Source organism: Elephantulus edwardii, unplaced genomic scaffold (assembly GCF_000299155.1).
Source record: "Elephantulus edwardii isolate Elephantulus edwardi_28Jun2011 unplaced genomic scaffold, EleEdw1.0 scaffold00226, whole genome shotgun sequence".
Classification (NCBI taxonomy): Eukaryota; Metazoa; Chordata; class Mammalia; order Macroscelidea; family Macroscelididae; genus Elephantulus; species Elephantulus edwardii.
In genome coordinates this window covers 636276-660444 of record NW_006399976.1, presented here as the reverse complement: position 1 = coordinate 660444, position 24169 = coordinate 636276, and the positions used below count along the sequence as shown (strand labels likewise).

General features: G+C 53.2%; 3 protein-coding genes across 3 annotated transcripts in view; all 3 read left to right on the top strand.

The window, feature by feature from the left end:
* The window catches only part of SLC27A1 (solute carrier family 27 (fatty acid transporter), member 1), a 31442-nt gene extending 20277 nt beyond the window's left edge, over positions 1 to 11165 (top strand). Inside the window, exons 2-12 of the mRNA XM_006898261.1 lie at positions 730 to 1124; positions 1324 to 1488; positions 2247 to 2316; positions 2873 to 2964; positions 3033 to 3142; positions 5682 to 5891; positions 6955 to 7081; positions 7630 to 7767; positions 7853 to 8017; positions 8378 to 8524; positions 11003 to 11165. Of these exons, the coding sequence (XP_006898323.1) occupies positions 730 to 1124; positions 1324 to 1488; positions 2247 to 2316; positions 2873 to 2964; positions 3033 to 3142; positions 5682 to 5891; positions 6955 to 7081; positions 7630 to 7767; positions 7853 to 8017; positions 8378 to 8524; positions 11003 to 11160 (1777 nt within the window). The 3' untranslated portion in view covers positions 11161 to 11165. The remainder of the gene's footprint in view (positions 1 to 729; positions 1125 to 1323; positions 1489 to 2246; positions 2317 to 2872; positions 2965 to 3032; positions 3143 to 5681; positions 5892 to 6954; positions 7082 to 7629; positions 7768 to 7852; positions 8018 to 8377; positions 8525 to 11002) is intronic.
* A 3929-nt stretch (positions 11166 to 15094) lies between these two features.
* PGLS (6-phosphogluconolactonase) lies at positions 15095 to 20091 on the top strand. Its single transcript, XM_006898260.1, has 5 exons — positions 15095 to 15382; positions 16881 to 16988; positions 18477 to 18578; positions 18862 to 19002; positions 19954 to 20091. The coding sequence occupies exons 1-5, from the start codon at positions 15095 to 15097 to the stop codon at positions 20089 to 20091; spliced, it is 777 nt and encodes a 258-aa protein (XP_006898322.1).
* A 2737-nt stretch (positions 20092 to 22828) lies between these two features.
* FAM129C (family with sequence similarity 129, member C) overlaps positions 22829 to 24169 on the top strand; it is a 28758-nt gene continuing 27417 nt past the window's right edge. The window contains 1 exon segment of the mRNA XM_006903693.1: positions 22829 to 22883. Coding sequence (XP_006903755.1) covers positions 22829 to 22883 — 55 coding nt within the window.

Here is a 24169-nt window from a genome sequence, read left to right as displayed (position 1 = left end):
GAGGGGAAGACCCTCTATGAGGTGGATTGATTCAGTGACTGGGGTAATCGGGGTGGGTGTGTCAGAGGCAATGAGATTGGCACAGGACAGAGCACGGTTTAGGGCTGTTGTACATAGGGTCGCTATGAGTCGCAAACGACTCAACAGCACATAACAACAGCAACAACAGGATAAAACAACTGTGACTCAAGTAAGGGCATGACTTCAGTAAGGCAGAAAAGAGTGATCTCTTAAGGTGCTACTTAAAGAGTTATTGTCGTGTACCATAGAGTCGAAACCAACCCCATAGATAACCCTATGAGAGAAGACTGCCCATCCTTCTCCCACAGAGCAACTGGTGGCCTCAAAGTGTGAGCTTTCAGGATTGCAGTGCAGCTTCTTACCACTAGGTGACCAGAGCTCCCTGCTTTTAAAGGGTAGGACTCAAGATAGACCCCAACCTAATCCTGACTCAGAGGATTTATTACACGGGATCATTCCAAGACTGCCAACTTACATCATTACATACAGTAATGATAAACATAACAGAAGTTACATAACTGACCACAGATTCACGGCCTGGCCTAGTTGGCACATACTGGAGAACACATCTCAATCCTTGGCAGTGGGGTAGGTCTAATCCAGGTGGGGATGCTTGGCTTGAGGAGCCTGCAGCTGCTAGGATGGAGCTGGAAGCCTCAGGGGGTTAGCCAGGCCCACCTGGTAACAGGATCCTCTCTGCCTCAACAGTGGTCTCTCCGTGCTGATCCGTGTGCGCCGGGAGCTGAGGCACCACCAGCGTTCTGGCCACACCATCCCACACATATTCCAGGAGATGGCACGAGGGCAGCCCGAGCACCTAGCCCTGGTGGATGCGGGCAGTGGCGTGTGCTGGACCTTCGGGCAGCTGGACGCCTATTCCAATGCCGTGGCTCACCTATTCCTGCGCCTGGGCTTTGTGCCAGGGGACGTGGTGGCCCTGTTCCTGGAGGGCCGGCCCGAGTTCGTGGGGCTGTGGCTGGGCCTGGCCAAGGCTGGCATAGAGGCCGCACTGCTCAACATCAACCTGCGGCGTGAGCCCCTGGCCTTCTGCCTGGGCACCTCAGGCGCCAAGGCCCTGGTCTTTGGAGGGGAGCTGGCAGCTGGTGAGGCTGGGGACAAGCCAGGGTGGGCACAGGGCAGCTATGAGGTGGTCCTGGACCTGAGGTCGCCCAGGGTGGGGAGGCAGTGGGCTCCAGACTGAAGGAGGTGGTGATCCTGGGATTCAGGGTAGGGAAGAGGTGACCCTAGGCCTGGGAAGAGGGTTCCTCCAGCCCTGACCGAGATGGCCATGTCCGGCTGCAGCGGTGGTTGAGGTGAGCGGGCAGCTGGGGAAGAGCCTGCAAAAGTTCTGTTCCGGGGACCTGGGGCCCGAGGGCGTGCTGCCCGCCGACACCCACCTCCTCGACCCACTGCTGCAGGAGGCCTCCACCGCCCCCCTCGAGCGGCTCCCGGGCAAGAGCATGGATGGTGAGTAGGCGCCTTGCTGAGCCCCTGTCCCCTTACTCCATCCCTAACTCCTAGGACCTGGTCACTATTTCTGACTCTGCTCTATACCTTTATCTTTCTGCCTACCTGGTCCCCAGGCCTGCTCCAGTGCCCAACCCAGACCTCCGTCCCCACTACCTGTGTCCCTGTCTCCTTCTGGCTCCCATCACCCCCCATCCCCAGTGCTCACTGGTGTCTCCAGACAATTGGCCCATTCCCTCTTTCCAATGCCTGTCCCAAATACTCACCCCAGGTCCCCATCTTTGTGCCTGGTGCCATCTTATGCCCTACTCCAGTCTGCCATGTACCCCAATTCCTACTCCACTCTTTGGTCCCAGTGTCCCCATCCCTTTGTCCAGAGGGAGCTCTGATGGCCTAGTGCTAAGGAGTTGTGCTGCCACCCGAAAGGCAGACGGTTTGAATCCACCAGCTGCTCTGGGGGAGAGAGATGAGCGATCTCCTCCAGTGCTGTTTACAGCCTCTGAAAACCCGGTGTCAGCTGTGAGTCGTTCTGACTCGGCAGCACACAGTCTAACCTCGTGCATGACATCCTTCTGCTCCTCCAACCCAATACCTGCCCCAAATGCCCACTCACAACCTCATTTCTGCTGGTGATGCTGTTTACCCCCTGCCCTCACCCTGTTCTCCCCACCCCGTCCACAATGCCACTCTGTCTCCTGCTCCTCACTCACACCGTCTCTGACGTTGCCCCAGCATCCTCTGTTCCCCCTCTCCTGCAGACCGGCTCTTCTACATCTACACTTCGGGGACCACGGGGCTGCCCAAGGCTGCCATCGTCGTGCATAGCAGGTGAGCCCCCAGCCTGGCCAGCCTCTGGACCCCTGATTCCTGACCCCAACTCAGCAAAACAGTTCTCCTGTGGCTGACTCAGTTCATCATACTGCCCCACCCAGTGCCTAGGTCACCAGCATCCCACCTCCCAGCTATATTTAACCCATCAACAGGGCCTATCCCTGTCTCCAGCTGTGTCTGGGCTTTCCCGTTTATATTCTTACCCACCAGTGCCTCCTGCCCTCCACAGCAGCCCTTGGGTCATTAAAATCCTTATGGTCCTCCCCGCCCTACCCCTTAAGATAAAACCCACACTCCCCCTTGAGTCCTGCGCGTGCATCCTCTGACACCGCCACTTCCCACTGTCCTGGTCCTCCTTGGCTCCATAGTATCCTAGGGTGACCAGCCCAGTCCAGCCACAGGACATTTGCACACACAGTGTCCCTACCTGGGTGCCCTTCCCTCAGCTCCTCCCAGCCGCCTCCTGCTCCTTAGATTGGCTCCCCAGCGTCTAGCACACCCTCTTTCCCATCAAGGATAATGTTCCTACTCTTTCCCCTCCCTGTCACTTCAGGTACTACCGCATTGCAGCCTTTGGCCATCACGCTTACCGCATGCAGGCCCAGGATGTGTTGTATGACTGTCTGCCCCTGTACCACTCAGCAGGTAGGAATGGGTGGGCGGTGGGTGGGTGGGCAGTGGGCAGGGGTCCCTCACCAGCCCACCCTCCGCAGGGAACATCATGGGCATCGGGCAGTGTCTCATCTATGGGCTTACTGTGGTCATCCGCAAGAAGTTCTCGGCCAGCCGCTTCTGGGACGACTGCGTCAAGTACAACTGCACGGTTGGTTCTCCGCCAGCCCCTCCCCTCACTCCCCTCGGGCTCCAAGATGGGGACAGGGACAGGGCCTTTGGTCAGCTCTCAGTCTAACCCAGAATGAACGCTTGACGTTGCGCCTCACAAGATCCTACACCTCCTAACTGCTTGAGAGGAGGGCAAAACCTTTTTGCAGGTGGAGAAATGGAGGCCTTAGTGTCTTATTGTCATTAGTTAGTTGCCTTTGTGTTGAGTTCAATTCTTGGCAAACTCATATGCAGAGCAGAACTGCTCCATGGGGTTTTAAAAGCCACTTAGAAGCAAATTGCAAGGTCTTTCTTATGAGGGTGGGTTCGAACTGTTATCCTCTTGGCTAGTTGTTGTTGTCTGGTGTTGCCATTGAGTTGAGTGCAACTCTTAGCAATCCGAAGAGCAACAGAGCTGATGCTTGTCCTCTCCTGCGTCCTCCTCCTCATCTCTGACACACTTGAGCCCATTGCTGCTGTCACAGTCAGTCTATCTTGTTGAGACTTTTCCTCCAGCTTTCCTAGCATAATATCCCTTTTCAAGGAATAGTTTCTCCTAGAAACATGCCCAAAGTAGTGAGACCAAACTTCACCATCCTTGCCTCCAAGGAGCACTCTGGTTGTACTTTATCCGAGACGTATCTATTCTCCTGGCAGTCCATGGCTCTTCTCCAACACTGCAACTCAGAGGCATCCATTCTTATTTATTGTCAAACTCAGATGCATAGCAAGTGAGTGAAAAGATGATAGGAAGCAGGCACACCTTAGTCTTCAAACGGAAATCCTTGCTCCTCAGTCATTTGGAGAGGTCTTTCTTTCCCAATGAAATATATTTTCCCATCAACATCTGACTTTCCCAATGCAATGTACTTTCTCATCTGACTGATTGTAGCAAATAAGATGAAGTCATGGACAAGTTGACTGGTAGCTGAGTGCTTAATAATTAGGGTCACTCAAGGGAGGGACCAGTCCTTGGAGAATAATGTCACACTTGGAAGGGTGGAAGGACAGTGCAAGGAGAAGACCATGGGTGAGATGGATTGACTCAGGGATTAGGGTAACGGGAGTAGGTATGTCGGAGACAATGAAATTGGCTCAAGATCGAGCAGGGTTCAGAACTGTTGTACGTAGGGTTATGAGTCACAGGCGACTGGCTAGCACATAACAACAACAACAAAACAATTCCTCTTAGCTATCTACTATTGTTAGATGCTGTCAAGCTGACTGAATAATCCTATGAACAACAGACTGAAACCCCGCCCAACCTCTGAGTCATCCTCACCTCATCTGCCCATTGTTGCCGGCACATAGTATTTGTGGCTATAACACATACCACAAATGGTGGTATTTCTCTTCCCACAGTTCTGGAGGTTAGACATCTGGATCAGGCTTTTGGGCCTGTCAATTCCTGCCTTGTTAGCAGCCCTGGCTTCCTGGGTATGCCCACAGGCCTTACAGAGTTTCTGTCTTCCACTGCATGTGTGCGCTCTCTGTCCTGGTCTCTTCATAACTCAGAAGCGTTAGGTTTAAGGATCCTCTCAACTCCAGTGTGACGTTACTCAGTCGATGGCATTCCACGAGATCGCATTACACTGCACCAGCTGCCTTCCTGTTGACTCCAACACCCATTGACCCCACGTGTGTCCACATAGAACTGCTCCTTGGGGTTTTCGGTGGCTGATATTGTGAAAGTTGGTCACCAGGCTTTGCTTCTGAGGTGGTTACATTTACATTTGGGAAGGGACTGTATCACATTCTCATCAGGTTGTACCACTTACCAGCTCTATGGTTCAGTTTCCCCCTCTGCAAAATAGGAGTAACCGATCATTCAGAAGGGAATCCTAGTGGTAAGAAACTGCGCTACAGTCCCAAAGGCATCTGGTTCGAATGCACCAGTTGCTCCTGGGAAGAAAAATAGGCAAACCCCTCCCCTGCTGTTTATTACCTCTGAAAACCCACTAGAGGGCCAGCTATGGGCCAGTTTCCACTGGGTGGTACATAATAACAACAACAATTATTCAGAAGCCAATTTTGAAACCAACACCTGGTTATCTAGGTGAGCCTGGAAAAGCTGGAGGGCAGCTGGGGAAATGAGACAGGGATGGACTGTGCCCCCAGGGGGCGCCAAAGAACTGGCAATGCTGTGGGCAACTGGGGCTCAGTCCAGCTGGGAAACTAAGGTGGTGAAGGGTTGAGGATCGGGTCGGGTCTGCAGAGCATCTCACCCCAGAGTTTTGCCCTCCTGCTTGCATTGTTCAGTAGGGTATCCACACCCCCTATCCGTCCTGTGGCATAGGCTCCTTTGACAGCTAAGAAGCACCCCAGGAAGCAGTGAGGGGGGGGCATAACAAGCGAGGGGACAGATGAATGGACAGGTACAAACCTCAGGTGAGGGCTGTGCCCAGAGCTGTCACCAAGTGCTTCATGCCATGTCAGCTTGTTGTTAGCCACCAGGTCAGGTGGCCGCGGGGGGTCTCAGATCACTGGCAGCAGGCCTGGCTGTGCGTTGTGGCCCTTCTGATGGGGACCCCCATCCCCAGGTGGTCCAGTACATTGGGGAGATTTGTCGCTACCTGCTGAAGCAGCCGGTGCGGGAGGCCGAGGGGCGGCATCGCGTGCGGCTGGCTGTGGGCAACGGGCTGCGGCCTGCCATCTGGGAGGAGTTCACGCAGCGCTTCGGTGTGCGACAGATCGGCGAGTTCTACGGGGCCACCGAGTGCAACTGCAGCATCGCCAACATGGATGGCAAGGTGGGCAGGGCCCGCTGGGCAGCTGGCGGTGATCTTGGTGGGCTGCAGGGGCGGGGCCTGGGCTAGGAGGGTAGAATACCGGGGCTCCAGGTGTGGGTGGCACCTGACAGGTAGATCCTCAGGCCCCTGCCTTGCTACAGAAATGCTGGTTCTGCTTTTGTGCACCAGAATGAGAGTAACAGCCCCCCTCCACCGTGTAACACCAGACGGGTGAATGCGGCACGAGGGCCCCAGACCCATTCAGCTGTAGAGTTAACCTCATCACCATTCTCCACTGGAGAGGGTTCCAAGTCAGGCTATTAACCAGACACGGATCTTAGCTGGTGGCCTCTGGACAGCTGTGTGGCCTAGGTGGATGCTCCAGCCTCTCTGAATCTCGATATGCACAGGTGTGGGCTGTCTATGTGTGTAGGAGTCTGGGGACCCAGAGCCAGGGTTTCATGCCAGCCACCTCCCCTCTTGGCATCTCTGGGGCCTGTTCTCCCTTATAAACAGCTCCTTGGTTTTGTTCTCATCCCCTAATACTCCCAGCTCCACACAGCACCCCCCATGTGCTGGCATCTGTAAAGGGATGCTTTAATGAGGAGCAGTGGACATGACCACCCTGTTAACCCCGCACAGAGGTCCTCCTTCATCCTTCCCATGTTAACCCTGCACCCGAAACCTCTCAAACGAGGAGCAGTGATGATAAAGCCCAGGCAGGATTTAGACCTACTGTGTCTGAAAGGAACCTGGCCTTGCTGACCCTGGTGGCTGCTGTGACAAACACCCCCATCACTGTGGTGCTACCAAAGCACGAGGCATTTCTCATCACAGGAAGGGACAGGGCGACATCCCCTGCCAGCTCTCCAGAGTCAGTCTCTTCTGCCAGCTTGGAGGAAATCTGTGGGTCGCAGGAGCCTGGAATGTGGGAGGGGTGGGATGTTCTTTTGGGTGGATGAGGAGTGTGGTCCAAGTCAGTCAAAGCTGGGTGTGGGCCTGGGGCAGGGGACGCAATACCACAGGAGAAGACCGTGTACTCCTGCCCCCCAGTGCTCCCCTCCTGACCTGGCTGCCCATCCAGGTCGGTTCCTGTGGCTTCAACAGTCGCATCTTGCCCAATGTGTACCCCATTCGGCTGGTGAAGGTCAACGAGGACACGATGGAGCTGCTGCGTGATGCCCAGGGTCTCTGTATCCCGTGCCAGACTGGTGAGAGGCCCCTCCCGCTGCTCTGCCCCAGCCCTTCTTCTCCTGCTCCCTGGCCTCTGTCCCCACCTACTGCGCCCCAACTCCAGCCTACCTTGCCCCACTCATTCATTGCCCTTCCCGTCTCACCCAGTGTCTATGGACTGACCCGTCTGTTCCTTTGCCCCACTCACCATCTCCCCTTATCCCCCCCACCACGTCCACTTGCTCAGGGTACACCTGGTCCACTCACCCCACCCACCTCCTTTGCCCCACCCACCAACTCCCTCATCCCACCCAACTCCCTAGCTCCGCCCACCAGGTCTACTTGCACCACCCACCAACTCCCTCATCCCACCAGCTCTCCAGCTCCGCCCACCAGATCTGGTTGCTCCATCCATCATCTCTCTAGACCCACCCAACTTTCTAGTTCCGCTCACCAGATCTACTCTCCCCACCCAGCTCCCTTGACTGGACCCTAGCTCCCCTAACTAACCCCACCTAGTTCCTTTGCCCAGCGTGCCCCTGCCCCTGGCCTCACCCTCACACACCCTGAGCCTAGCACTCCGCAGGCGAGCCCGGCCTCCTTGTGGGCCAGATCAATCAGCACGACCCTCTGCGCCGATTCGACGGCTACGTGAATGAGAGCGCCACCAACAAGAAGATTGCCCACAGCGTCTTCCGCAAGGGCGACAGCGCCTACCTCTCAGGTGTGCGGCCCACCTGACCAGGAGCTGGTGTGAGGGGACGGGGCCAGGGGACTCCTTCGTCCACTACTCCCTCTCCTCCTGCTAGGTGACGTGCTGGTGATGGACGAGCTGGGCTACATGTATTTCCGGGACCGCAGCGGAGACACCTTCCGCTGGCGAGGGGAGAATGTGTCCACCACTGAGGTGGAAGGCGTGCTGAGCCGCCTGTTAGGCCAGACGGACGTGGCCGTGTATGGGGTGGCCGTGCCAGGCAAGTCAGGCTGTGCTGGTCGGGGTGTGTGTGTGTGGACACTGTTCTCTGGGTGTGCAGGGCTATGTGCCTGGGTGTGGAGCTGCCTGGAGGTTACAAATGCCCTTGGGCAGCAGACAACCTGGCCAGCAGCTCATGGTAGCCTAGCTGGGTGCACGGGGTCCAAGTCACCTGGGTGTAGAGAGTGAGTGAACTTCAGTTTTCTCATCTGTAAAACAGATCACAAAGGCAGTCTTTCTAAAGGTTGTGAGGAGTTCAGGGAACAACCTTTAAAACATTCAGAGCATTCACTAGTGTTAAGTGGAGGGGGCCTGTTTGAGGCCGGGCTAGGGCACATCCTGAACCAAGCCTCTTCCTCAGGAGTTGAGGGCAAAGCCGGCATGGCCGCCATCGCCGACCCCCAGGGCCAGCTGAGCCCCAACGCCCTGTACCAGGAGCTGCAGAAGGTGCTGGCGCCCTACGCCCGTCCCATCTTCCTGCGCCTCCTGCCCCAGGTGGACACCACAGGTGCAGCCCTCCTCTGTCTGTCCCTCGTGTCCGTCCTTCCCCCTCTGTGTTACTCACAGTCATTCACTCACCACTCACTCAGGCTGACTGCAACTCAGGGAGGTTCCATGTGTGTCAGAGTGGAACGGGGCTCCACAGGCTTTTCATTGGCTGATCTTTCCGAAGTAATCACCACGCCTTTCTTCTGAGGCCTCTCTGGGTCACTCAAACCTCCAAACTTTTCATTAGCAGCTAAGCACAGTCGCACTGTGCACCATCCAGGGACTCCCCCACCAGGCTTCCTGAAAGGGTTGGTGTTGTCTGCATTTTGCCTAGTTTCTAGGAAGTTTGAGGCAATCTTGTGCATTTAGGGTTTCTACTGATAACTTCCTGTTTTCTCATGTCATGCTGGTGTTGCTGCTGCTTTGTGATGTGGGGAGAGATCTTTGTAATAAGTCTAGGTGTTATGTACTCAGCAGCTTCAAGTATTTGAACTTTCTTCTATTCTGTGTCAGATTTCTTAACAGTGTCCTTTGTAAAGGAGAAAAAGGTCTTAATAGCAAGATGGAAAAAATTCCACTTTGAAAAAAAAATTGATGATTTGTGCTTTCAAAGCTTTGTTCTAGAAAACCTTCACAACTCTTTAAGTCAGAAACGTAGCCTTTCTTGCTTGTAACTCTTGGCGATAATCCTTAGTATAGTATTTCAAAGAATTCTTTAATCATCTACTGCAGAGGTTGAGTTTCCTGGGTGGTACATACGGTGAACAAACGTGGCTGCTGACCAAAGGCTGGAGTTTTGAGTCCACTCAGAGGTGCCTTGGAGGAAAGGCCTGGTGATCTCCTTCTGAAAAGTCAGTCCCTGAAAACTCCACAGAGCACAGTTCTGCTCCAACACACATGGGGGCGCTACGAGTTGGAACTGATGCAAGGGCGACTGGTTCTGTTGACTGCAGAGATTGGGAAAATTCCTCATAAAGAACCAGACAGTAAATCCTTTCATATAACCTGTCCACAGCAACACAGTCCTGCCACCATAGCCTGAAAACAGCATTGGAACATTGATGGAGTAGTAACAGTGTCATCACGATTCGCCCCACTGCAGGGGTCAGGACCAGAATCAGCCCAAGATGGGCTCCCAGGAGGAGAACGGCAGAAACACCTATACTCTTCAGTCTGTGCCAGTTCTGACACCAGCTGTCACTCCATGGCGTATGCGCTATTAGGGCTGACTACTTGTTGCAGTAGCCACACTGAACTCACAGCCCGTATTTATATAGTTAAGGGGTTTGTTAAATAGAAGGGTGTAATTCAGATCAGGATCAGGTAGCATGTGGAGAAAGTCTCCAGTGCAGGAGAGGTGTCTCAAGTCCTCTCGGTCCTGCCATCTGTCATCACCAACTCTGCCATGGGGTGCCTGCTGGGCCTGCCACCACTGACTTGGCAATAGCTCCCCCCCCCCAGTTACCATTCTGGACTCCTTGCTGTGTTCAATATTATAGCCCTTGGCCTGTACTACACATCTCCTCTGGTAGCACAGTCCATAGAGTTGAGCTGCTAACCAAAAGGCAGAACCTCTGGTGGGTCAAATCTCCCAGCTGCCCTCAGGGAGCAAGATGGGCAATCTTCTTTTCATGAGGTTACAGTCTAGCAAACACAATGAAGGGTCCGGCTCTGGGCACCTTCCATCTCGCCAGCAGTGAGTGGAGTCCTTATCTCCCTTCTCCTCTTTCTTTCTCCTGCTCCTACCCACCTCGCCCCTACCCCCCCCCTTCCTGAAAAACCTTTGTGGGACTAGCTGCATATATGCATGCATAGCTTCTTGTTTGTTTTAAGGCATTGGAGGAAGGGGAATACAAACAGTCCATACTTCATTTGTATAGTGAGATGCAGATGCTTCATTTGCATACTATAGGCCAATCCCTGCAAGGTGCAGAAATCAATCACAGGGCAGGTTGTAAACCAGGGCCCAACAGAAACCAAAACAGTATCAAAACTGTTTATAGTTCACCCAGATAATGTCAATCAAATGGGACAAAAAGTAATAAATCCTCTAGGGTAGAAAACTAAGGCAAAGGTTAATGTCTCTGTGAGGCTTAGGAGGAAATCTCAATCTGATTCTCCAGAGAAGCAAGGCCACATAAAAGAACTCATTTCCTCAAGCTGATGTGTACACAGCTGAGTGTCTGAACTTTTTGAAGGTGGTAGGTTAGATTTGGCCCAGGGGCAATGTGTGGTCTGCTGAACTAACATCTGTGTGGCAGTTGCACAGAGATGGACATGTGACCAGGCTGGGAGCAGTTTCTTGCTGTGCAAAATGTGGTCAGGGACACCTTCCTGGAGGAGGGGTCATTAGGGAGGCTACTGGGGAACACATATTCCTGCCGAGGCAGAGGCACCGGCCTGTGCCTGTGCAGAGGCCTAGAGGATGAGCAGGGGAGGATGGGGTGCTGGTGAGCTCCTGGAAGCACCATCCCCAGCCCTGGTCCCCCCTCCACAGGCACCTTCAAGATCCAGAAGACACGACTTCAGCGAGAGGGCTTTGATCCTCGCCAGACCTCGGACCGGCTCTTCTTCCTGGACCTGAAGCAAGGCCACTACCTGCCCCTGGACGAGGGCATCTACGGCCGCATCTGCTCAGGCGCCTTCGCACTCTGACCCTGCTCTGGGACGGCTTCACCAGGGCCTGCCCCATGGCCTCTCCTTTCCTCTGCACCCTGTCCTGTTCTCCTCCGCACCCTGCCCTGTTCTCTTCTCCTTGGTCTTGGCTTCCTTCTCCTTTTCATCCAACTTCGCTAGCTGGGAGCTGTGTCCTGTGTAGGGCTCAACTGTCCTGTGGGCCTCTGGGACTGTCCCTTCCCCGTTGGCCTCTCTGCCTCCCTTTGTTCCTCCTCCCCCTGCCCGATTCTGCCATCTCCCCTCCTCTCTCCTGTGGTCTCCCCTGCTTTGTCACTGCCCCCTAGCTGTGCCTTAAGGAGCCCCGTCTAGGATGCTTTTGGCTGCAAGGTCCAGGACGTGGTTGTCCTTCTGAACTTGAGGCTGGGGTGACCCTCCTGCTGAGCAGAGCAGCTGGAGTGTCTGCCCAGCTACCCAGACTGTGTGCATGTGTACGTGTGTGTATGTGTGTGTGAGAGAGAGAGACTGAGAAAGAGAGAGGATGGGGGACAGGAGAGGACCCCCCACATCAACTGGAAAGTCGTCGTGGGTCACCCCCCCCCCGGGGACCAATGGCTTTTTGCACATCCCATCCCTGCTGGGTCCCCGGCCCCACTTGCCCCTCATGATGCCCCAGAAGTTTGTGGAATGGATTGTGACTGCCTGTACATTGTCTCTGCCTGCCATGCCTGATGTCCCCATCAGGCATCTCCATGGAGCTCCTGCCTGTGGGCCCTGAAGATGGCATAACTGGGTGCTTGGTGGCTGTGGTGGCCTGCCCATGTGGGTCTTCAGATGTGCCCCCTGGTAAGGGTCTCTCAGTGTCCCCAGTCAGAGTAATGCCTGGAGGGTACCATGTGAGTAGGAGAGGCCTTATCCCAGGGCATAGCATCTGAAGTGACCTTGCGGGGCCACAGTGCTGACCCCACAGATGTCCCAGGTGACCTCTATGGATGACTCAACCCCTGTGTCAGTCGTGAAACCCAGGCCACCCACCTGAGGATCCCCCAGCCTCAGGGCTGATCTCGGCCACCTATGCCAGCCTTGTTGGGGGCCAGTCACTCAGACCCCCGGCAACCCCACATGTGCCGAGATCCTGTTTCCTAACTGAGTTTAAGAAATAAACCTGCAGAGGTGGGCTCTGTGGGAGCCTGGTCATTCCTGTGTCCTGTCCTACCTGGCGCAGGCCCGAGTCAGCGTTTCAGAGGGCTTGTGGCCTCAAGGGGACATATGTTTGTTAGACACAAGCAAGACACACGCTGCCATTTCATGCAAGGGCTTCAAGAACGATGTGAAGTGGGGGTGCATGGGCTGAGCTCTCCCTGCTCTGTGGACCTAAGACCTGCATCTGTCCCAGTGGCCCCAAAGGAGGGACAGGTGGTTTCCCTGCAGATTCCAGCAGTCTGGTTGCCACCCCAAGAGGGTCCCCCTCTGCTCAGAGGGTCAGTGGGCAGGTCCTAGCTCCAACCATCTGCAAAGATGGTCATCCAAGTCGGGATTGAAGCCCACATTCCTGACGCCACATTTCACAAGGACAGCTGCGAGAGTTCCCTGGCCCCCTCTTCACTAGCAGGAGGTGCCCCTACTGTTAAGATTTTGCATTTCTGTTTCTGTGCTTACAGCAGATTTACTCATTTCTGACACATTATCACCTGTAGTCTATAGCATGAGCTGTCAGATATTGAGAGGATGCTGCAGGACATGGTCACTGAGTCACAGGTGACTACGGCATCTACCAACAACATGTTAAGTACCATCGAGTCAGAACCGAGTCATAGCTGACACTCCAGCGGGTCTTCAGAGGCTGTATAAATCACTTGGCAGAAAACTGTCCATCTTTTGCCTGCGGAGCAGCTAGTAGTGGACTTGAGCTGTGTACCTTTGGGTTGACAGCACAACTCCTTACCACTAATCCACCAGAGCTCCCTAACAATAACATAGTCCGTAGTTACTGGACTCTTATCTCGGTTGCCTCATTCTTTTCCCTCAGAGTGACACTGGGGGATGAATTTGTTGAGAGTGTGGACAGAGTGGATAGTATGGACAAGGTGTCGGCCAGCCCAGGCGATAGGTGAACAGTCCGTGGTTCTAGTCCTGGCCCTGTGGTCTGTAAACAGAGGGACAGTGGGGAAACCCGAGAGATGTCAGGGTGGGACGAGGCTCGGTGGTCAGCATGGACAAACTCAGGCATGTTTTCTCTGTAGTATCTCTTTAGACCTCATGGCTATCTCTACCTCATATAGATGGGGAAACTGAGGCACGCAGAGGGGAATGAAGTTGATGTCAGGGTTTCCTGGTGAGAAAGTGGCCTGGTGGGGTACTTCCTTTTCCAACCTTGTAGGAGTAGCTGATGCAGCACATTTCTGGTTACTGCCCAGACATCCAGCAGTCTACATCCATAGAAGACAGCTGAGAAAACCCTCCCAAGCAGCTCTCTGACACACAGAGTCCAAGCAGTGTCGGAATTGACTTAACAGCAGTGGGTTTGGGTTTTGCTTTTCCCAAAATGGGGGAGAGGGTTAAAAAAACCAAACCTGAAGACTGGCAAGACCAGGCCAACTGGCTTGTCTGTTTTCAATGAATAGACTTTATTTTTAAGAGATTAAAGGTTAGAGAAATTAGGCAGAAACTACAGACAATTCCCACTTCCTCCTCCTCATCCCCAAATACAATGTTTCTCGTATTAACAACATCCTGTGATACTTTTCTTTTTTCCTTTTAAATTCGGTGTCAAATTTGTAAAAGCTAATGTTTCAATCTTGGTGTGATTAACCAAACTCACCCCTTACAAGAATGTTCACTTTGTGATGTACAGTCCAATGGGCTTCAACAAATGCATAAGGTTAAGAGTCTCCAGTGACAATATCATGATATAGGGATGATAGGAGGAGAATTGATCCCTTTGAGTTGTGGTGCTGGAGAAGAGTACTTAATATACCATGGACTAAGAGAACAGGTTCATCATGGAGAGAGTGAAACTTGGCTGTTTCTTGGAGGCAAGGATTCCGAAGCTCTATCTGACATACTTTGGGCATGTTGCAAAATGGAACAGACATCATGCTTGAGAGGGTGGAGGGACAGCACAAGAAAGGAAGATCTTGGATTGATTCAGTGACAGGGGTAGTAGGGGTGGGTGGGTGTGTCAGTAAGGTTGGAACAGGATAGAAAAGAGTTCAGAGCTGTTGTACATAGGGTCACCATGAGTTGCAAGTGACTCGACAGCACATAACAATATCACGTAGATATCACTTGGTATATCATACAGAATCACTTCAATTCCCGGTACACCTATTCATCCCTAAATTCCATCCACCGATCCCTTGGCAACCACTCATCTTTTCACACTATCTAAAATTTTTATTTTTCCAGAACATCCCACAGAGCAGGTAGACAGAGAGACAGACAGACTTCTCTCACTCTTTGGCTTTCTGAGACTTGAAAGCTATGTATTTTTTATATGCCCCAATGAGAAGTTCTGGGACTTGTCCCAAGGCCTCAGGGCAAATCGTGAGTGCAGGGTTAGAAGTCACCCTGCCCTGAGTCCCTTGTTTAGGGGCGGCCCCTGGAAGGATTTGCACGGAAGGGCAAGGGGGGGATGTTAGTACCTGCGAGGCAGAGGAAAGAGAACCACGACAGCATGGTGTCGTCCTGGAGGCCATCAGAGGGACAGGCTGCGACGTGCATGGGTGCTGAGGGAGGAGTTGCTAGAGAGTTGTGCGAAGTTTGATGAGAACACACCCTGGCAGCGGCAGGTGCAGGAAAGGTCCTCAAAACCAGGGTGCTGCAATCGGCGCGGACTGCCCGTCACGCCCCCGAATGCGCATGCGTCCTGGGCTGCGCGGCACACCGGCTGGGGATGGTGTAACCCGGTCGGCCCCAGCGCAGGCGCACTGGCGGCCACCGGGAGCGCTTCCGCCTCCCCTCTGCCGCCGTCGCCATGGCCGCGCCGGCCCCGGGCCTCATCTCGGTCTTTTCGAGCCCGCAGGAGCTGGGCGCATCGCTGGCGCAGTTGGTGGCGCAGCGGGCTGAGTGCTGCCTGGCGGGAGCCCGCGGCCGTTTCGCGCTCGGCCTGTCGGGAGGCAGCCTTATCTCCATGCTGGCCCGCGAGCTGCCCGCCGCTGCCGCCCCGGCCGGGCCCGCGAACCTCGCGCGCTGGACGCTGGGCTTCTGCGACGAGCGCCTGGTCCCCTTCGAGCACGCCGAAAGCACGTACGGCCTCTACCGGGTGAGGGCTACGGGGGCCGCCGGGGGTCATAGTTAGCGGGCCCCGCCCACATGTTAGCGCCGACTACGGGGGCCGCCTGGGGTCACTTGTGCCGGGTGGGTCCCACCTGCTAAACGCCGGCTATGAGAGCCGCTGGAGGGTGTGGTGTGTGTCTCTTTATTAAGGGGTGGTGTGGCCCCTTGATGAATCTGTCAGTTTGAATTTTCCCGTCCCCTTAAATCCTTGGTACTGCCAAAATCCTGGCTACGGGAGTTGCAGAGGATCACACCATACCTCCTATTTTTATGTAGGTTCTTTCTTGGAATGCCCATCTGGCTGGCCTGAGATCGCCACCCTCGTAGGACTATGAGAGTTTTGCAATCAATCTCCTTCTTGCTTTATCTCGCGCCCTGAATGCGGGCGTGGCTGGGGAACCACCTGGTGGTGAAACAGATTGGTGGATCCAGCGACTTGGGCAAGTTGTTCTGCCTTCAGCCTTGTAGTGTGAACAACTCAGAGTTAGGGACAGGAGGGGTCACTGGGGCCTTACTTTTCAGTGGTCATCCTGGCCCTGAAAGAATCAGGAAAAGCTGTGCCCCTTCTCCATATCTGTTCCATCTGTGTGCTGAGCACATACTTCGAGAAGGTGGACTGTATGCATTAGGCCAGCAGGTGCTCAGAGGGAGTTCAGAGTGTAGCTGCATCTCTTAAAGCTCGCCAATCTCCACTACAGTTTATGAAGCAGGGCTGCTGTCCCTCCTTTCACAGATGAGGTCAAAAGAAGAGCCAGAACCGGCCCAGTTATTCAGCCACTCCCACCTTGTTTGGGGGCTCAAACCTGTGCCACCCGCCTCTGGGGACACATAACAGCAGCGATGCTCAGCTCGTCACAACAGTGGCCTCGTTCTGCATCCCATTTCCCGCGTGTCTTCTCTAAATTAAAAAGTAGGCTTTTGTACCTGGAATGAAGCTATACTAGCTTTCAAAAAGGGTCTGCCTTTCAGAAAGATGTGTATTTTGCATTTGCCAGACCAATAAAATATCTGATTAAAATGAAAAAGTGGGCATTTGTTCTTTCCCCCTTCAATTTCTATTTTATCTTCTCCTGGTTGTAGATTTTTCAGGATACTTGGGAGTCTTTTTATGTTGTGGATCCCCTTCAATTTTTGTGACTTTAAAACATTTTCCAGGAATACTTCAAGAAAAATGTATTCACATGGCTGATAATAACAAAAGGAAATAACAAAATATTTTAAAAAAGGAAGTTGCTCAGATGTTTGTTCGATAATGCCCCTCACCACTAAGTGTGGGCGCTGGAGTCGCAGTGGGGAGCTTGGCACGGCTGGCCCTCGCGGAACACGGAGAAGAGAGACAGTGTCAAAAAGAGCGAAAATAAATAAGGGCAATCCGTTCTCGTACAAGGAAAGTTGTAATGACAGTACTATCCACGAGGTGGCGCCTGGCGGAGGCCAGCCTCTCCTGCGGTTACTTGACTGCTGTTACTGTCTTGTCTTCACAGGCCCAGCTGCTGTCCAAGCTGCCCATCCCTGAGAGCCAGGTGATCACCATTAACCCCTCACTGCCCGTGGAAGAAGCAGCCGAGGACTATGCCAAGAAACTTCGAGAAGTGAGTTCCCAGGGACCCCATGAAGGCCACGCCCACACATAAGTAGAACATAGCTTCTGTTGGGCCTGCACTGGAGCAACTCACAGAAACTCTCCTGGAGGCTATCAGTAGGCCACGTCTCCTAGAGACCTCCTCCCTTGGAAAGCCTCTGCCCTCCAGAGCCCACAGCTCGGCTCCGGGGAATTGAGAGGGTGTGATGACCTAGTAGCGGTCCTGGGTCCCCCACCTTCATGGCAGTTGTACCTCCAAACCTGTGACACCTAGTGAGCCTGACAGGTAAAAAGCAGAACTTTGTAGATAAGAGTGTCCTTTCTCACTGTGAAAGAGCCCTGGCGTAGTACATGATGTGTTCGACTGCTGACAGAAAGATAAGTACTTCAAATCCGCCAGCAGTTTCTTGGGAGGAAGATGGGCAGAGAAAGATTTGCTGCCTTGGAGACTCGACAGCAGAGGGCTTGGCTTTTGGGTTATCACAGGTGGGGTGAGAGCTGCTGTCATAACCACAAATGAGCGGCTTTAACGCATTGCCGCACACTTTTAAATTGACGACGTTCTTAGAAACAATTTTTTTTTCAATTGTTTATGACTGCCATATGAAATTGAGTGTCAGTCGTTGATGTCGAATGATCTTCCTTTATTATTAATTAAAATGTGCAGGACGGCTATAGCCATCATTTGCAGCAATGTGTTAAGGAACAGAGATTTATTTCTTCATAATTCAAGAGTCTCTATGCCATCAAATCAGAACCAACTCATCACTGACCCTCCAGTGAGTTTTCAGAGGCTGTAAATCACACAGGGAGAGTTTGTCCGTCTTTTCTCCCCTGGGGACGGTGATGGATTTGAACCTTGAGCCTCTGACTTGGTGGTACACCTCCTTACCCTCAAGGGCACCAGAGCTAGGGTTCTGAATTAAGGGCACTGGCCAGAGGGGTGGCTCTTGGCTCTGGGATGGGTCGTCCTTTCAGCTTCTGTTCCTCAGAGACCTTCACGTCGTAGCAGTCTTGCCCATTTATGCTTCCTTGACTGCACCTAAGCTACTCCTTTTATATTTCAAGAGTGATCGCCTTAAGGTACAGCCTGTACTGTTATGTCCTCTTCACAGAAACACACCAACCAGAAAAACCAAACCCACTGTCGTCTCATTGATGCTGACTCACGACCCTCCATCAGGTTTCCAAGGCAGTAAATCTTTACTGGAGGTGACTGCACATTTTTCTGCCTCCGAACAGCTGGTGGATTTGAACCACCGACTTTTGGGTTAGCTGTATAAGACATAACACACTACGCCACCAGAGCTCCTTTAACACAACGAAGAAAATCTTATTCTTAAATGGGATCACCTATGGGTTAGGAGGATTCTGACACTTTTTAGGGGACCCAGTTCAATCCATCACAGTGGGTTAAAGCCACTTGTGCTTCTGACAGCTATGGTGCCCTCTGAACCCCTGGCTCACGCCCTTTCTGCCCTATTCTTTCCCCACCCAGGCCTTCCAAGGGGACTCCATCCCAGTCTTTGACCTCCTCATCCTGGGGATTGGCCCTGATGGCCACACGTGCTCGCTCTTCCCGGACCACCCGCTCCTTCAGGTGAATGTACCAGCGAGGCCCCCTCCAGCCCCTGAAGCTCCCCAGAGGGAGGGCTCCCTGCAGTACTTAGAGCTGGGTTTGAGTCTGCCTCTGCCAGCCAGCCTCACTGGGCAAGCCAGGACAAGAAGCTGCACCCTCCTGAGCCTCTGAGGTTCACCTGTCTTAAAATGAGACCTTGAATCATCTGCTGGGAATGGAGGGATGGGAGGATGATGTGCAGGGTGTCTCTTGTGGAGAAAGTGCTCGAGAAGTTGAAGCAGTGTTGTACTTTTCCCTCCCACAGGAGAAGGAGAAGATCGTGGCCCCCATCAGTGACTCCCCAAAGCCTCCACCTCAGCGTGTGACCCTTACACTACCTGTGCTGAACGCAGCCCGAACCATCATCTTTGTGGCAACAGGAGAAGGCAAGGCAGCTGTTTTGAAGGTAATGGTGGAGAGCCAGTTTCTAAAGGACACAGGCATGTGGGTCCTCAAGGTAGAATGTGACCTGCACTATCATTTCACCAGAGGCATCAGAGCTCAGGATAGTTCAGTAATTCTAAGGTCAAAGGGGAGCTCTCAGCTGCAGTTCTAGGCTCTTTAGGAATTAGTGCTTGTGAAATGAACTTGATCAGATGAGGCTACAGCTGCACTCAGAGGCAAATTCAATGCTTGTGAATTTCTACCAACACACAGCCAAGGCCATCTGTTTACATACTAACTATGGCTATTTGAGGCTACAACAGCACCCCTGAGTGGCTAATACAAAGACCATCTGGTCTGCAGAGCCGACAGTATCAACTCTTGGTCCTTTGAAGAAAAGTTTACTGGCCCCTGAGTTCAGTGAAGGGAGCAGTGCAGTTTGTGCTCAGCTCCTAGCTATAATTTTAACAGTTCAGTTCCACTCAGGGACACTGCAGAAGAAAGGACTGGCATTCTCCGTGGAGATTGAAGCCCAGAAAGCAGTTCTCCTTGTTAACGCAGGGAGTCACCATGGGTCAGAATCAACATAAAGACCACAGGTTTGGGTTTTTTAATTTGGAATTAAACTGTTAGAAGCAAGAAAGGAAGGGATAATGTCCCTTCTCATGATTTGACAGCCTTGAGTGGTGCAAATGGTTATGTACTATACCATTCACTAGAAGGTTAGAAGTTTGAACCCACCACTCTGGTGCCTTGAAAGACAGGCCTATCAGTCTGCTTCCAAGAGCAAAGCTTCAAAAACCCTGGAGAGTGGTTCTTCTCTGCCCACACAGGGTCCCCATGGGTCAGGATTGACTCGGTGACATCAGCCGGGAAGGGCCATGTCCATTCTCAAGGGGTCATGAATCATGTCCATCGGGGTTGCTACCCAAGGGCCCCCCTCCCACTCCTGACTCTTCCCCTGTCACTGCAGCGTATCCTGGAAGGACACGAGGAGAACCCCCTCCCCGCCGCTCTGGTGCAGCCACACACTGGGAAGCTGTGCTGGTTCCTGGATGAGGCGGCCGCCCGCCTGCTGACTGTGCCCTTCGAGAAGCACTCCACGTTGTAGCCACAGGGCGCGCACCAAGGCTGGGACCTTCTGGGGCTGGGCCCCACTCGCTGCCACTCTGACTGTGTGCTCAAGGCCACACAGGCTTCCAGAAGCCTCAGGCCCACCTGTGGCTCAGTCCCCAGGCCTTCGCTCTGGGCAGCCTGGGTATTAAAAGATACCTTGGTTGGTGTGTCTGTCTCATAGTCCTTGGTGGGTAGTAGGCTTGGGGGCTCTGGGTTGAGACTCTGACCCTCAACTAGTGTCCCTCATTCCAGCTGGACAGAAGTCGTGGGCAAGTTTCCTGGGGTGTCTGGGACAGAGTCCCATAAACTGGGGGATTTGAAAGAGCATCGATGGGTTCTCTCATGGTCTAGAGGCCAGAAGACAGAAATGAAGGTGGGGGTGTAAGGATAGGACCCTTGTCCCTGCTTCTGGTGGCTCTGGTAATGCCTGGGCTTGTGGCCAAAGCCTTCTAATCTCCCCCTCCTTTGTCAGCAGGCCCCTTACCTCTCTGTATTCTTTCTTTTCTAATGCTAGATTTCTAATTGGATTCCTCATTCTTAATTGGGATTAGGGCCCACTCTGGACTCAAGATAATCTCCTTTTGAGAGCCTTAACTTAATCCTACCTGCACAGACCCCATGGCCAAGCAAGGTCATGTTCATGTGCCCTGAGGATTAGTATGTGGACACAGCTTTTCGAAGGACACGGCTCTGTACTTCCTCAGCCAGGCTCCTGTCTCATGCTGGGTCAGTTGTGACTGTTGCAGGCCTTTTCAGAGCCTTACATGTGCACAGGGGGATGCCAGGGACCTCAAGTTCAGGCCCACCAGACTCAGTGGTCCCTTCAGTACTGAGGGTGAGACCCAGAGGTTGCTCTGCACACAACAGGCAGCTGTGCTGAACCCGAGGGAGGAACTGAAACCCCCAAGGGGTGTGGCTGTCCTGGGGGAGTGAAGTTGAAACAACAGAAAGCCAGGTTTCCCCAAGTCTCATCGAGCCCAGAAGTGAGAGTGAGGAGGTGGGACCCCAGACACTTTGAGAAATGATGGGGGGTGAAGGACAACTTCATGGGGTTGGCAAACAGGTGGCTGTGACATCCCCAACCCAGGGCAGAAGCAGAACATGGGCTGAGAAGAGGGAAGTGAGGACATGGGGCCCTGGGACCCCAGGGAAGGGTACCCACACACAGGAGTACACTAGGGGTGTTAACTTTTCTATATCCTCCCCAGCTCTCAGAGTGAGACCCCTTTTCTTCCCATCCCAGCTCAGGGGATCCTGTGTAGCCCATGTCACCTCCCCATCCATGGGCCCCTCACTCACCCTGGTTTGGCCCACCCACTTCATTGGTTTCTGGAACTGACCACCTTCATTCCCACCTCAGGGCCTTTGCACCTGCCATACCTACTACCTGGTTTTCTGCCACAGCGCAAGTCTTGGCATGAGCCCTCATTCCTGCAGGTCTTGGTGCAATACTGCATTGGCCTCCACTGAGGATTTCTCTGACCTGACACCAGGCTGGTACTTGCAGAGGGAGCTGCGGGCATTGAGGGGCTGCAGAGGACAGGCTGTGGAGAGAGCGAGCTGGCCTTTTCCCAGAGCTCAGAGGAACTGTGAAGTGCATAAATCAGAGCTGTGGTCAGAACTTGAGGCTAGAAAGGAGTATACAATGAAGATGAGGGCCTGGGGGGTGTGGAGAAGGGAGTCTGAAGTGAGATGGAGAGGAGGTGCTTGGGGTGAGAGCTAGGAGAGTACGGAACAAACCCTCTGGATCCCCAGCCCCACCTCTAATTTGGGACCCCAATTCTCCAGCTCCATGACTGACTCCAGAGGCTGGGGGGTACTCTGCCTTCAGGCTTCTGGGTCCCTGGTTCCCCAGCATTGTCCAGCAAGAGATGATCACAGTGGGAGAGGAACACCAAGAACTAGACCCCCAAAATGAGTTGTGATGGTGCAACAATTAAGTGCTCAGCTGCTAATCAAACGGTTGCAGCTTAAACTCCTCCAGTAGCACCAAGGAATAAAGGCCTGACAATTTGCTTCCATCAGATTGTATTGTTGTGTACCATAGAGTTAGGCCTGACCCATAGCTGACCCTCCAGCGGGTTTTTAGAGGCAGTTAATCACACTCGAGGTTTCCTGTCCTGTGGAGCAGCTGGTGGCCTCAAACTGCGTGCCTTCGAGATTAGAGCACAGTTTGTTGACACCAGAGTTCCCCCATTCGATTACACCAAGAAAGCGGTATGGAAAACTGTCTGGAGCAATTCTGCTTGTCGCACGTGGGGGTGCCCAGGAGTCAGAATTAATTCCATCACAACAGATTTGATGGTTATTATTTTTTAAAATCTCTGTCCCCACAAACTTATGACGGCTCAGGGATGCCATGTCTGCCCTGCTTCCATCAGGCAATCCTTCCGGCTATGCCAGTTGGCCAGCTCCTCTCTCCAGCCCCAGTGAGTCTGCCCCAAGGCCCTGGGCCCCAGTAGGAGGCAGAGACCAGAAACCACTAACCCAGGGGAGCCTAGGCCCCCAGGGGGCAGGGAGGGCACAGGTGCAGTGGGAGGGGCAAGAGGAAAGGGTTGCGGGGGTGTCCTCATGCCAGGCCTGTGTGGTCTCTGGACCAGGCTGGGCTCTGCAGCACCCGGCCATCTCTGGGATCCTGTTCTTAGCTCACCCTGAGCTCGGGGACCTGGGACTGAGGGAGTGGGAGGGTGTCGGTCTTTATTCACAGGGGAGCCCAGAGACCTCAGGCCAGGATGGGTGGACGATCCTCAAGCCCTTTGGACAAGCAGCAGCAGCAGTATCTGAGGGGTGAGCCGGGCAGGGCTGGGGCGGCAGTGGGATATGCAGGGTCAGGCTGAGGACCCTCAGACACAGGACACAAGTTACTGTGCGTTGTTGAATTTGGCCACCCCACGCCTGCAGAGTAGTACTCTCAAGAGGGTTTCAAGGCCATGGCCTTTCAGAAGCAGATCACCAGGTCTTTGTTCCCAGGTGTCTCTGAGGGGGTTCAAACTGCCAACCTTTCAGCTAGTAGTCAAGTGTTTAACCATCTATCTGCACCCTGTTCGTGTAAACTTCAGATAAGCAATGAATACTGTTTAAGTGTAATTATAGCCCAAGGATTGAATGGAATGTACTTTTTTTGCTAATGTAAGTGTTTGTTATTTATCTAAAATGAAATTTGAACTGATTCCTGTCTTTTTTTTTTGGTTTTAAATTTTTTTTTTTGTGCGTGTGTACTCTCAAATTGGATCTGACTGGTACAAGAGTGATTCCTGTCTTTTGCATTTTAGTTCTAGTAACTCTGTTCAGGAGTTTGGGGTGCAATTGGGTGTGAACCTGGGCAAAGGTGTCCTGGGCCCAGTCAGGCCCGAAGTGGTCCTGTGAAGGGCCAGGGAGAGCAGGCCCCTGTAAATGGACCCCAGGGACTGAGGCTCATTTTTTATTTCCTATCAGAAAAACTGAGAAGGATTCCATGTTTGATGAGTCCCTGATCACGTGCTGGGGACCCTCCCACTTGTGGGGGCTCCACAGTCTGAGAGACGTGTGAGGTGGATCAGAAGTGTGTAATGAGTTGGCAGGTAGGAGAGGCAGGAATAGCACTCCATTGAGGGGGGAATAGCACGTGCAAAGACCAGACTCCCAAGAGTGTACCCCGTCCCTTCCCTGTGTGACTCTGAGTGAGTGCACCTCTCCAGGCCTCATTCTTAGTCTACCAGGTAACACAGCAACGAAGCCTCTCTCACAAGCCTTGTTCAATGAGTTATGCTGTACAGTGTCAAGATACTGTTTCACCTTTCATAGCTTAAATAAGCTGATTTGCTTCTCTTCTCCTGTAATGGGATGACGCTGAACACCTTCCATCTGGAGACTGCCTCTGTACTCAGGCCACTTTGTGATGGCTACTGCTGCTCCCGCCACCGAGTCCACATTGCAGGCAACAGAAAGGAAACATTTTCTAGCCAGTCAGGTGCACATCTGAGGGAGAAAACGTAAATAACTTTAACATCTTGGGAGTGCTTTTTAGATCAAAATACAGACCATTTCTTCACTCTAGAAATTTCCTGGTGTTGGGCTGTTGTTGTGTACCGTCA